Here is a 14,058-nt window from a genome sequence, read left to right as displayed (position 1 = left end):
CGCACAGAGCGGTACTACCGCTCCAAGGAGCGGTACTACCGCTAGGGCGGAAGTACCCCTTTGAAAAACAACAGCGAGGAGGCAAAAGGCCAGAAGAACCGCCGGAGCGGTACTACCGCTCGTCCTCACGGTACTACCGCTCGACCTCATGGTACTATCGCAAATGGTAGCGATACTAAAAAAATACATCCGGGCCTACCACCGCAAGACTTGGGCCGAGTTTTTGGTCCGGAGCGGTACTACCGCTGTAGGAGCCGCAGTAGTACTGCTCTGGAGCAGTAGTAAAAAATTACATCTGCTCCAATTCGCGGTAGTACCGCTGCAGCCTTTTCAGAACACCAAAACTGCCACATCTTTTGCAAACGGACTCCGAATTCGATGAAACCAAGTTTGTTGGAAAGCTAGTGACAAGGGCTAACACAATCTTCAAAGAAATATCAATAAGAAGCAAATGAGAAAAGGCCCATAACAAAATGGTGAGAACCCTTCCTCGGAAAAGACCAGTAAAACCTCCAACACCGAAAACATCATAGAAGATGCATGCGAACTCCGTTTTCGATGAATTCAAGCTTGTCATAAAGATGACCATAAGCTCTAAGACTCACAAAGAGAACCAAACAAGAACCAAAAAAGATGATGCAAGGATGCAATGGTTTGAGCTCTCTACTAACGATATGATCAAGCTACCAACTTGAGAGCCCCCCTTGATAGTACGGCAAATGATCCTATAACCCGGTCTCCAAACTACCACCATGAGACCGGTAAAATAGAAAATCTATCAAGGGCAAACCTTTGCCTTGCACATGGTCCACTTGAGCTAGATGATGACGATCTTGACTCCCTCAAGTTGGACCACATTTCTTGATTGCGTTGGCTCGATGAAGACTAGATGATTGCTCCCCCATAGTCCACTATGGGTGAGCCACTCTTCGGCACATCTTCACAAGTCCATTGTCACCACAATGGACGGCAAGCTTCAAGCACTTGATCTCTTTGCAATGATCCACTTGAACTTGCACACGGCAATCTTGATGACGATCACCACTTGATGTCATCCTCTCCATGGGTTGAGTGATATCTTCCTCTTGACACAAGCCCATGAACACGTACCTAACCCCACGTAGAACTCTCATATAGACCATGGGTTAGTACACAAAGCACAATGGACAATGCTTACCAAATCATGGGATCACTTGATCCCTCTCGGTACATCTTCTACGCTTTGTGAGTTGATCAACTTGATTCACTCTTGACTTAGTCTTGATCAACCTTGAATCTTTCCAACTCTCATCATTTGGATGATGTCTTGAAGGTAAACATGAATGATCACACAATCTTCTTCTTCAAGACATGCTTGCAATAAGCTCAACTCTCACATGACCAAGCTTTGGATAATTCCTTAATAGCACCTTGGTCAACACAAACTCTCCTTGAAACCAACACATGTACTCCAAGAAAAGCCTATGGACAAAACCTTCAAATATAACTCAAGGCAACCATTAGTCCATAGAGATTGTCATCAATTACCAAAACCAAACATGGGGGCACCGCATGTTCTTTCACATGTGGAAGCTTGCAGTAGTTAAGCAAGTCCACGTAGTTCTTTGGCACTTTGTTTCAGATAATGATTTGCTTTCTTTTCTGAAAAACTGTCAAACTACCCTTCATGCATCTTATATCTTAGTATATCTTATATTTACGAGACACCGCGTTAATCCTAGAAAACTAACAAAATTAGCCATCTGATCTAAGTGTTAAATATTTGCAGCCGTTGGATGAAGTCCCTAAGAGAGTCCTAGCAATTTATCCCACACATATGTCTCCTTACAAAAAAAATAGGTCTTCATGTGGAAGCCCAAAAGGAAAAATCAGATCCCCATGCGTGGCCGCATCTCTTCTGCCAGCGCCGCTCCTCCTCCTCCGACGCCTCTCCATGTTCTCCTTTAGTGTCGTCTTCCTATTATATACTCCAAGGTACGATCTGTGTTGCAGTCCATACAGAAGAAAATTAACGAATCCGATCTCTCCTCATTCCCCTTCACCTCCAATTTTGAGATCTTATTTTTATCCAGGTTTCTGAATCCTAGATGGGTTATGAATATATGGATGTGTATCCACGGTTTTTTTGAAAGAGGGCACCATTGATATTCTGAGGGCGCACAAGCGAGAAGTCAAAGACAAGTACAGGATGGTGACAACTTCATCATCTGCTCCTGCCCTGTTTGGTCTGGACAGGTACGCACACACCTCCTCAGTTTTACGGGAAATTCTACCTACTGAAAGCAACATGCCCCGATTTGGTGAGCTGACTTATGTGCTACGTGCAGAAACTGAAGAGAGGCAGACAACGGGTAACTTCTAACAATTGTAGTTTCATGAAACTAGATCATTGTCAATTGTAAACTGCTAATTTTAGTTAAAAGCCTTGACACACTTCCTTGAACAAACATAAGATTCATCAAGTTTGAGCTACCGTTTGCTTAAGTACCATGAATGATATTATTTCCACTCAATGAGAATCATTATTTTTAAATTATTTTTCATTAGCTAGGAATACAGTAAAATTGGTTTAATAATGGACTCCTAGATGCTAATCCGACTGATTCATGTTACTCCTCCGAAAGGCACAGAATCCTCCTCTACTTCTTTCATTAGATTATTAGAGGAAAGAACTATGCATGGTCTCTCTATGTACTAGATGCTTGTACTCATAACTAGCTGTCGAGTTGAAAATAACTACTTACCATCCCATACAACATTTCCTTCTGACTGACATACAACGAAATCCCTCGCGTTGGTTGCTTGAAGTTTTTAAACACCATTTTTATCTTTCTGTAACAATTGCTTCCACCATTATTTCAGGAACGCAGTTGTTCAGAACTTCGGACAGAAGATCATATCTGCTTGAAGGGCGGCTCCATTGCAATTTCGCCATATGCGCCTCCACAGAAATTGCCAAAACCATCTTTCATATACTTCCACCATCTCCTTCTACGACGGCACGAATGATCCCAAGGGTGGATTAATATGCCAGGTAAAATGGCCGCCTGTCGGCGAACAATACTCTTATTCCCCTCTTCTTGTTTTGCTGAACTGACCTTTCTATGTGCCCCATACAGGTGCCTGTGCATCTGGTTGGGAGAAGTTCAAGAACGACCTGCTGTTTGACATTTCAACCGATTGCCCACCCATGGCTGTGGTTTTTCTGTTACGTCTTGGTGATCATCACATACGGATGATGATGATCCGACTCCTGAAGCCGTTTGGTGTGTTTGTCTCAGAGGGGGATGCTCCGACTCCTGAAGCTGGGCAGTATCCTGAAACAGATGTTACAGAGGAAGCAAACGACTTGTCGCAAACCCTTTGTAATGAAGCAGGCTATGGTGTTCGACTGATGGTACACGTATACGATAAAATTTGAACCATCCTTGTATGACAGATGACATGAAGAGTTGTTGATTTTCTTGTTTTCAATCTGTACGTTTCATGTTAGTGTCGTGCCAGCATTATGCAGGAAAGTATCGTATGCACATCATTTTCGATGGTGTTCCTCTTTTGTGCTCAAGCTGGAGATGCAAAACTATCTTTTGACGCGCATATGGCAAAAATGTGTTTTTTTTTCTGGACGCAAAACTGTCTTTTGACGCCCGGGCAGACCCTCCTGAGCTGGACTACTGGCCTGGTGGGTGACCTAGCATCTTTTGGGCCTTAAGAAATGCTAGAGTCATTTTTTTTAATAAACATTTCAAACTAGGTATACTTTGTGGATGGCGTTTTTTCCAGCAACTTGATGCAGTGAACATCAGTCAGATAGGTTTTCTCCGTTTGTAGTTTGGATGGCGTTTTAAAGCTGCTTGGTTTTTGTAGGGAATTCAAAAGTGTTTGATTTTCGATTGTAAAGTAGCTAGGCCGAGAGAAGGCCCAGCGGTGGGCCACGGGAAGGTGGCCCGCTTCGTCTGGCTGTAGGCGGTGTACCCGGGCTCAGGGCCCTTTTCTATCCTCAGGCGGCCCTCCAAGCTCCTCACCTCAGGCCTCAGGCGCAGGCGCCCCCGGCTTCCCTGATCTCATCCCCGTTCCGGAAGGCTCGACCTCCTCTGGCGGCGCCGCCGGAACCTCCACCGCCTCTGCCCCCTCCCACCCCCCACCAAAGCACCGCCCTTCCTTCCCCTCCCCTCCCCTCCACCGGATCCATATCAGACGCGCTTCTTTCCTTTCATGGGCAATCAAACCCTAGCCTACTCGGATTTGTCTTCGCTTTATTAGGGTTAGGCACCTCCTGCTCCGGTGCTCCCCCCTCCCCATCACCGCCACAAGCGTCCGTCGCCCGTCCACGTCCAGCGGCGGAGCGCGAGCGCCATGTCCGTGGCGGCGGGGGTCAGCGATGCGGCCATCGCGGTGCGCGACAAGCTCCGGGGCAAGATCGGCCAGACCAAGGTGAAGCGCTACTGGCCCGGGAAGAAGCCCGAGTGGGCCGATGAGGCCGAGGACGACATCGACCTCCGGGCGGCCAGGGTCTCCCTCGACGAGGCCTTCCCCAAGGCCGAGGAAGGGGACCGGGACCGGGACCGGCCCCCCAAGGACGACCGGCGGCTCCGGCGGCTCGCGGAGACGCGCGCGGAGAACAAGGAGGAGCTCCGGGCCGACCACCGCCGCATCCGGCAGGCTGAGATCGTGTCCACCGCTGAGGAGGAGCGGGACAGGCAAGAGGCCCAGGTGGAGGAGGAGGACGACGAGGACGCGCAGGAGGAGCGGCGGCGGAGGATCAAGGAGCGGCAGCGCCTCAGGGCGCAGGAGGAGGAGGAGCTGCTCCCGCAGGAGGACGAGCCGCTCGAGGATGACGTGCAGGAGTCGGAGGAGTCCGAGTACGAGACCGACTCGGAGGATGAGCAGATGGGCATGGCCATGGTGAAGCCCGTCTTCATCCCCAAGGCGCAGCGGGACACCATCGCCGAGCGCGAGCGGCTGGAGGAGGAGGAGCGGCAGGTGGAGGAGACCATCAGGAAGAGGCTCGAGGCTAGGAAGATCGAGACCAGGCAGATTGTGGTGGAGGAGATTAGGAAGGATGAGCACATTCAGAAGGCGCTCAACGAGGATGCTAGCGTCGAGGATGTCGACACGGATGATGAGCAGAACGAAGCTGAGGAGTATGAGTCATGGAAGAATCGTGAGATGGCGCGGATTAAGAGGGACAGGGAGGAAAGGTATGCACGGTTGAAGGAGAAGGAAGAGATTGACAAGGTGAGGAATATGACTGAGGAGGAGCGCCGGGAATGGGAGAAGAAGAACCCCAAACCTTCTCTCCAGAAGTCCAAACAGAAGTGGAACTTTATGCAGAAGTACTACCACAAGGGTGCCTTCTTCCAGGAGGGCGGTGATGACGTGAGCCAGTCAGCTGGTAGAGATGCTATATACACCCGTGATTTCTCTGCGCCCACCGGTGAAGATAAGATGGACAAGAGCATCTTGCCTAAGGTCATGCAAGTCAAGCATTTCGGGCGGAGTGGCAGAACAAAGTGGACACATCTTGTTAATGAGGACACTACCGACTGGGATGCACCGTATGTACTCATTCTTATGGCATTACTGCTTTATACCTGAAAAATGTTCAGTTGGTTTTTTAGTTATCGTCCTATTGCTTATTATTAGTAGAACATGTGCTATCTATCCACTACTTGGTCCAGACAATATACTAGCCTACATAGAAGGCACTCTCTGTATGCTTTTCAGCAGAATACTAATAGCCCCTCTCTCTAGTTCTTCTATTGGCATGCCTGATTTGTCCCCCTCTTTGTTATTCTAGCCTTGTGGATGATATTTATCAATTAGTTTGTTTTTGGTAAAGGGCAGTCATTCCAATCTTATAACAAGGAAGTCTGGCCCTTACTTATTTCTTGTTGAATTGCAGATGGGCTACAAACGGGCCGCTGCGAACAAAATATAATGCAAAAATGGCGGGCATGAATGCACCTATTGCTAAACCAAAGGGAAGTAAGAAGATGAAGGATTGGGATACGAAACGAGATGATTAAATGTTTGTTGCTGGCTGTGTGACCTGGTACACTGCTGAACATGGTGATTATGCAGATGTTTTTCTTCTTTATGTTGGTCGCATATGACACATGTGCCATCATTTGGTAATGTACCTATGCTGTGAAAATTCTTCGTCTTCAGTCTTTTACTGTCTTGCAAAATGCTTTGTCAGAGAAATATTTCATACATATATGTTTCTGTGCTTCTCGTGACAGGAGCATGTTCTATACTTCTATGCTATTTGTTGGAAAATGTTGTCGTCCCCTAGGCATGCTATATTTACGTGCTCTTGAGAATCGTATAGTAATAGAATTCCAAGGAAGCCTTAATTTGTCCCTCCGGTCCTTTTTAGTCTGCATATAAGTTTTGCCTGAAGTCACAGTATCTCTAATTTGACCAAACTTATAGAGAGATAAATATCAACAATTCATAATACGAAATCAATATTATTAGATTCATTATGGAATGTAGTTTCATATTATATGTATTTGATATTGTAGATGTTGATATTTTCTAATATAAATTTGGTCAAACTTTACAAAGTTTGACTTGACACAAATCTTATACGCGGAGTTAAAGGGACCGGAGGGATGTTTAAATGGAAGAAAACATAGGCCAAAAAGGTCTCATGGGTGGTGGCTCTATTCATAGCTGTTGGACCATGAGATACTCGGAATTTGTGTTACAGACTAACAGATCAAATTTAGTCTATTTCTCCAGAATTTGCTGCCTCATTTCATTTAATTGTCTGTCCATTTGGTTGTTGTGTTCTTTTCCATTACCTTCATTGTTAAGGTTGGAATGAAATAAACTATCCTACCAATCTCAGTTCAAAATTCAAATCGCCATGTAGGCTGCCCAAATCCTCCCCGACTACCCCGAAGCCCGGGCAGACCCTCCTGAACTGGACTGCTGGCCCGGTGGGTGAACTAAAGCCTTGGTAGCTTCTCTCGAACCTTAGAGCTGTCCTTTTAAAAATAATAATACAACTTAGTGTACTTTGTGCGCTTATTATACCTCATAACTTAATCTCTTTTCTTGTTCTTCATTAGAGGATGAAATGACAGCCATTGTGCGCTTTGTCCGTTGTATGTGGATGTCATAATGGAAATTACAAGATTTTAATCCTGTGGATTGTTTGTCCATTGTTGTCTCTAGACAGGCTCGCGTTTCCTGATTGTCAAACCTGCTTATACCCTGTCAGTTATGTTCTGGGCCTGTGGTGCATGACCTGACTGATGTTTCTATTGCCCCCTTTTGTGTTCCCCAGAAACAGTAGAGAAGAGGTGAACTGCTGTTATAAGTAACGCCATCGCCCATCTCATCTGGGAGCCTGTCTGGTAATTTGATTGGAGATTTGAAGTAACAATCCAAGCATGTAGCTGCAGTCTTTGTATAAATACTGTTGCTGATTTCTCAAGGAATAATGTTCAGACATGTTACTGGATTAGCCAACCGATGTTTGTTGGCTCTTCTGAGAATTGGATTCCACGTCAGGCCTTTGTGTTGGACCTTCCTTATAAAAAGGGGAAATGTTCAAGTTACACCTCTACTTGTATGAAAATCCTGATTACTCTGAGCCTTGCTATAAACTGGTCGCTTTTCGAGATAGCCGGCCACTTTAGTCCACCAACTTTGACAGCCGGTGCAAATATCACCCTGAGTGGCGACTGGGCCTCCCATTAGCTTAATTTTGTCACTTCCCGAGACCAGAACAGATGGGAATAGATTACATCTTTTTGAAGAAGAAAAAAAATCTTAGGCCTGATCTTGACATATAATCGCAATTGGGAGCAGTAGATGCCAACTAACACAGGTGCTGGGTACTGTACCGTAAAAGAGCTCCCTCCACCTGTAGCCCTGCTTATTAAAGGTGATTTCATCTGGTAGCCTGTCTTAGGAAAAGTGATTTGACACTTGGAGTAATGTATAATTAGGCATCTAGCTAGTTGCAGTCTCTGTCCAAGTGTTGCTGATCCATCAAGCAAAAAAGAATAGCTCGGACATGTGACCGAATTGGCCAACAGATGTTTGTTGGCTCCTATGAAAAATGGGAGTCGATGTCATGACTTTTCTGCCATGGCTCACTTTTGTTAGGCCTTCCTTTATAAAGGGAAAAAGAGGTTCTCCCATATATATATTTTTCTAGCGAAACTAGTTTTGTAAAAATTGCTCTGTTGTGTGTGTATATACTGTATTCTCGTGTATTTCTTCTCTTAGGCCTTTTTTGTCCAACGATACTTTTGATGACCCAACTTTAATACTATACTTCCTATAGGACATGACTTGTCAACTTGATAAACCACACAGCTTTGGTCTCTTTGCTGGCTTGGAAATGTTTGGTGGATGATGACATGATGTGGCAGTGGTTTTGCACACGTAGTGTCACCAACCAGGATATTTGTGGAAGAAGCAGATAATAGGAGAGGGAAGAGGAATAAGAATGCTTGTTAAATCATGATAAGCATTCTAGATGGGAACGAATAAGAATGGTGTTTAATCATGATAGTTACTCTTGACAAGAGACAAGAATTTGGTCTCTTTTTTGTCTAAATGAATGTTCAGTGTTTTTGGATTTTAAACATATTTCCGTAATTCAGATCATGTTTCCGTGGTTTCCTATTTCTTAATATGAATTCCTTGCCAGTTTTTGAAGATTTTGTGTGTTGTGTAAATTTGTTTGAAATCTTGACCGACGGCGGGCGACCCAACCTATCAGGCCAGGGACCAAACATGTCCAGTTTAAATCGTCAACTGTCAGTCTGTGAACACACGCAGAGGGAAGAAGACGTGTCTTCTTACCACCGACGACGACCTACTCCCCTGCGTGTAGTCTACTACGTATATGTACTGCTACCTAACCAGGTACCCCTGCCGAACACGAGCAACACCAGCCGACGACGGCGACGAGCGAGCAGCAGGCTCGGGAAGGAGACGACAGGTGAAGTCAAAGGAGGAGGACAGGCGGCACGGCGTTGGATTGATTGTGCGGCAAGTATGCATGGCCACCGACGGATGGAAAGGTGGACAGGCTTCTTCTCTCTTAAATAGTACGCGGTTTGGCTGGCTGGACCCCGCCAAAAAAGCCAGATGTACGTCGCTCCAGTCGGCGGCGTCCGGTTGGATTTCATGTACCGGAGTAATCTCCGGCCGCGTCTCCCGGGCATGATTGATTCATCCATCGTCTCCGTCTGCCAGCAAAAGCCTAACTTTCGCCTCCTCTGCGCGCTTAATCAACTAACTGAGCGGCCGTTCACACGACTCTCGCATTGCCTACTGTAGGAATATAAAAAGAAAGGAGATATGTTACTCTTGAGATTTAAATAAGCGCCACAGTTTGTAGTGAACCAGTGATGCGAAACTAATTTTGCAGCAAGCAAAAACACCACGTTCCCTCGTTTACATTGATCGATTGATGTAGGTGAACGGTGGTTGCAGTGTTTGGCTCGTTGTAGTCTCGATGGCGTTTGCTTGTCAAAGGGGCACCGCCGCAGTTACACTCCTCGGAATCCTTATCACCGCTCCGGCGTAACGGCGAATGAGCGGAGATATTGCTTCTCCTATCCTCGGCGTGTGCCGAGAGAGATGGGTCGGCGAGATCTCAGGAAGCACTGGTTTGAGAACAAAATATGACTTATGATGATGTCAGCCACGGCGGCATCGATGACTCGTTGGTGTAGATTCACGCTGACCTCTTGACGATACAGTTAGGTTTTTGTTAGTATGGTGATAGTGGTGACTTTCCTTTGCAGTATCCCACTTCGTTACATTGGTGTCACCTTCAGCGGAGCTTCTTTTAGAGGTTATTGGGATATTGGATGTATGAATCTTTCGGCGTTTTCGCCAAAAAAAAAACTTTCGGCGGCCACAACTTCAACAAATTATTCTTCAGGGCGTTGGTCCGGCATAAACGTGGCCTTGATCATTATCGACCTCTCCTTTTTAGGTCTATATATCTACATGTACTGCTAGTTTTGTTATAAGAGTATATATATATGTACTGTTGGTTTGATCATTAGAGTCGGGCGTTTTCTAAAATGAAAATAGTAGTAGTACCATTTTACCTGTCGAATCACTACGTGCACGCCACTAGTAACGTGCTGGGCTTGGCTAATAAATCCTCATCATCCCTGGTACGTGTAGCATTTACAGATACGGTGCTGGATTTACTGCGCGCGCGCGCGTGTGTCCTGAGAGGACTTGAGGTGAGCGTCCCACCAACCTGCTCCGCCGACAGCTAGCTCATCATTGACACCGAGGGCCGAGCCGGCTCCCACCACCACCACCCTCCGCCTCCACCTCCGCCCCGCTCGCTCCTCCGCATTATTATCACCCGACGCCCCTCCCCTCTCCTCTCCGACTCCCCCCCGGCCCCCTCCCTCCCCTGCTCGCCAACGCGCGGCAGCAGATTCGCCCGCCTCCCTCCTCCTCCCCACCCTCTGCCTGTGTATTTTTGCTGCTGAGTAGGGGAGCGCACGGGGAGCTGTGGGCGGGCGGCGGCGATGGGGAAGCCGCGGGCGATGGTGGCCCTCGCGGCCGCGCTCGCGCTGCTCCTCTCCTGCTCCGGCGTCGTCGTCAGGGGCCAGGACACCGAGAGGATCGAAGGTGTGTGCCTTTCTTTCTCCTATGCGCGATTCAGCTGGAGAGAGCATAAAAATGCTCCCTTTTCCTTTCCAGCCTTTGATGCTCTGGTAGTTAGTCTTTACTGTTCTTCTTCCTGCTGCCGTGCCGCAATGCTTGTGCCACCGAGCTCGATTGATCCCCAGAAATCCGCGGTCCCGTGTGCGTTCCCGCGGTGCCTGGGATCTGATTTGGGGGGCGCTGCTTTTGGACCGAATCCTGCCGGTTGAGGCCGGGGAAGAAGGCCGGCGGCATGAGATCTGCGGCCGCTGGACCAATTCGGGACGTGATGGCCAGCACATCAGCTGTTCGTCCCGAGATCTCGCCGCGATAGGATTTTATTCCGCGCGGCATGTTCCGACTTTTGGTCACCGACAGGCCAGGGAGAGCATGTCTGACTTTGTAGATAAGCATGGGCGCCTACCTCAATCACCGAACTTTAGACATTACTGTATTATTAAACCTCCCTGTGATTCTGGACTGGGAGTCTAAATTGTCTGTTGCGTTGCCATGTACTCTACCAACAGCCCACTCAAGCTGTTCCATAGCTCTGTAATTTTAGCTATGATGATTGTGCTGCGGCATTACTTGATTCTCATCATGTTTATCATGGAAATTCAGGGAGTGCTGGTGATGTTCTGGAGGATGATCCCGTCGGGAGGCTGAAGGTGTACGTCTACGAGCTGCCCACCAAGTACAACAAGAAGATGGTGGCCAAGGACTCCAGGTGCCTCAGCCACATGTTTGCCGCCGAGATATTCATGCACCGGTTCCTGCTGTCGAGCGCGATCCGGACGATGAACCCGGAGGAGGCCGACTGGTTCTACACCCCGGTGTACACGACCTGTGACCTTACTCCATGGGGTCATCCGTTGCCCTTCAAATCCCCGCGGATCATGAGGAGTGCGGTTCAGTTCATCTCCTCGCACTGGCCCTATTGGAACCGGACGGCCGGTGCTGATCATTTCTTCGTCGTGCCACATGACTTTGGGGCATGCTTCCATTATCAGGTGAGTCATAGAGCACAGATGGGAAACCTGAATCTTCCAACTTACATATTACTCCCTGTGTAAACTAATATAAGAGTGTTTATAGATAACTAAAATAGTGATCTAAACGCTCTTATATTAGTTTACGGAGGGAGTACCACTGAAACATGGAATGGATGTACTTTGCACACTTATACACATGCTTTGCACACTTGTACTACCACGGACTTTGATGACTGTTCATTCACTTATGTAACCTATTTATCTTAGATATTTGGAAACAAACTGCATGCTCTGTTCTAGTAGAATCTTTCTCTGACATGCATTTTGCATTGCCATGGTTCAGGAAGAGAAGGCGATCGAAAGGGGGATCCTTCCATTGCTTCGCCGCGCTACACTTGTCCAGACATTTGGGCAGAAGGATCATGTCTGCCTAAAGGAGGGCTCAATCAACATCCCACCATATGCTCCTCCCCAGAAAATGAAAACTCACCTTGTACCCCCGGAGACCCCGCGCTCCATCTTTGTCTATTTCCGTGGTTTGTTCTACGATACGGCAAATGATCCCGAGGGTGGTTACTATGCAAGGTATGCACATCTGAAACATGTGGTACTCCTCATAAGTCATAATCATCATTCTTAATGAATTATTGGGGCACAAAAGTCTTGACGTACCTTCTATGTACGCAATGCAGAGGCGCCCGTGCGTCGGTGTGGGAGAACTTCAAGAACAACCCTCTGTTCGACATCTCGACGGACCACCCACCCACCTACTATGAGGACATGCAGCGTGCCATCTTCTGCCTGTGCCCGCTGGGCTGGGCCCCGTGGAGCCCCCGTCTCGTTGAGGCCGTGGTGTTCGGGTGCATCCCGGTGATCATCGCGGACGACATTGTCCTGCCCTTCGCGGACGCCATCCCGTGGGACGAGATCGGCGTGTTCGTGGCGGAGGACGATGTCCCCAAGCTTGACACCATCCTGACCTCCATCCCGATGGAGGTGATCCTACGGAAGCAGAGGCTGCTGGCGAACCCGTCGATGAAGCAGGCCATGCTTTTCCCGCAGCCGGCCCAGCCCGGGGACGCCTTCCACCAGATCCTGAACGGCCTGGCGCGGAAGCTCCCGCACAGCAAGAGCGTGTACCTGACCCCGGGGCAGAAGGCGCTGAACTGGACCCAGGGCCCCAAGGGCGACCTGAAGCCATGGTAGGTAGCAGCGGCGGCATTGGCACCATGAGCTGACGATGTTCAGTCAGAATGAAATGAGAGGACTGATGAGTAAGCCAAGCCAAGCCAAGCCATTACTGTCATCAAATGTAAAGCTCCTTCCTGTCTAATACCACCTTGCTTCTTTTTGTTGTGATGATGTGCCTGCCTACCTTCCATGTTGTGGCATGGCATGGTTCCCTTGTTTTTTGTTGCCCTAGTGCTTAGAACTGCTGCTGTTGTAGGTGATCATGGATCATAGTGTTATATATATTGCATGACCTTTGTATTATACTGCTACATAGACGCCGATCTGTAATGGCGGGAATAATTAAGTAAGGTTAACAACAGACCAGTCTGTATCCAGTGTACAGAGGCAGAGAGATATGCTTGTCGCTGAGCATGCCTGCCGTTTGTATTGTCTGAAGGCAGCACAGTATCTGTCTGGTCTTTGGTTGATACCTTGATCTTTTATGTGACACCACAGGGCTTTTATTTAGAGCATCAATGTGCTTGGCTTACATTGATGATGAAGGTAGATTAGAGTGATGCTGAATGCAACTTGCAAGGAACGCAGGCACCTGACGGCTCCAGCTGCTGCAGCAGGCTGGACGTTCCATCGATGCATGCTTAGCAGTAAAGCATTATCAGCTGCAATGTTTGCATCCCTGTGAACATGGGCAAGCGTATAAAAGACTGGAGCACCTACAGATTTGTTCAATCCGGCTTCAGAGTCGAGGATATGCCTGCCCTTCGCTTTGCTCCTGTACACTAGTGCCGGGTTGGGCCACAACGAGAAGCGTCCGTGTGAGCCCAAACCATTCAAGACAAAGGACGGTTAACAGAATTTGAGCCCAAACCTCAGTTACGAGCAAGACAACGCCCATGCTGATCGGTGATTATAAGTTTTTAGAGAAACAATCGATTTTAAAACACAAAGCGGGGATAGCTCAGTTGGGAGAGCGTCAGACTGAAGATCTGAAGGTCGCGTGTTCGATCCACGCTCACCGCACATCCATCCTTTTTTTCGTCTAAATAATGGGTCAACAGTGTTTTCCCTAAGACAAAGTTAAAAGGGAAAAAACGGTATGTATCAATGATTTTTTAAGTAGGTAGCATATCAATTTTTTTATATAATCTGGCATCGGTGTTTAAACTTTTTTAAGAAAAAGCTGGTATGTATCAGCAATTTTTTAAGTGGTACTGTAATTTTT

The 14,058-nt window shown here is 47.6% G+C and overlaps 2 protein-coding genes and 1 non-coding gene across 12 annotated transcripts; all 3 read left to right on the top strand.

Moving 5' to 3' along the window:
- Positions 1-4,035: 4,035 nt before the first annotated feature.
- Positions 4,036-7,641, top strand: LOC125530199 (uncharacterized). Of its 10 annotated transcripts, none has more exons than XR_015598886.1 (4): positions 4,036-5,558; positions 5,906-6,055; positions 6,884-6,950; positions 7,301-7,641. XR_015598886.1 is itself a non-coding variant. In XM_087513865.1 (3 exons), exons 1-2 carry the CDS (start codon positions 4,357-4,359, stop codon positions 6,027-6,029), a joined length of 1,326 nt encoding a protein of 441 aa, XP_087369991.1. In that variant the 5' UTR covers positions 4,036-4,356; the 3' UTR covers positions 6,030-6,055; positions 7,301-7,641. The 10 variants fall into 10 exon arrangements, 3 of the variants coding, with proteins under 3 accessions (XP_087369991.1, XP_087369989.1, XP_048550556.1); XR_015598887.1 differs by having other exon boundaries at positions 6,884-6,970; XR_015598884.1 differs by having other exon boundaries at positions 5,906-6,072.
- Positions 7,642-10,318: 2,677 nt separating this feature from the next.
- Positions 10,319-13,194, top strand: LOC125530200 (putative glucuronosyltransferase Os01g0926600). Its single transcript, XM_048694600.2, has 4 exons — positions 10,319-10,635; positions 11,272-11,660; positions 11,986-12,227; positions 12,335-13,194. The coding sequence occupies exons 1-4, from the start codon at positions 10,533-10,535 to the stop codon at positions 12,846-12,848; spliced, it is 1,248 nt and encodes a 415-aa protein (XP_048550557.1). The 5' UTR covers positions 10,319-10,532; the 3' UTR covers positions 12,849-13,194.
- Positions 13,195-13,783: 589 nt separating this feature from the next.
- Positions 13,784-13,856, top strand: TRNAF-GAA (transfer RNA phenylalanine (anticodon GAA)). The gene has a single exon. It is a non-coding gene; the product is annotated as a tRNA-Phe (tRNA).
- The last annotated feature ends 202 nt before the right edge of the window (positions 13,857-14,058 follow it).

This window comes from Triticum urartu, chromosome 3A (genome assembly GCF_056163025.1).
Source record: "Triticum urartu cultivar PI428250 chromosome 3A, HENAU_Tu73, whole genome shotgun sequence".
Taxonomy (NCBI): Eukaryota; Viridiplantae; Streptophyta; class Magnoliopsida; order Poales; family Poaceae; genus Triticum; species Triticum urartu.
The sequence above is the reverse complement of the archived record's forward strand: the minus strand, read 5'-3'. Positions and strand labels throughout refer to the sequence as shown.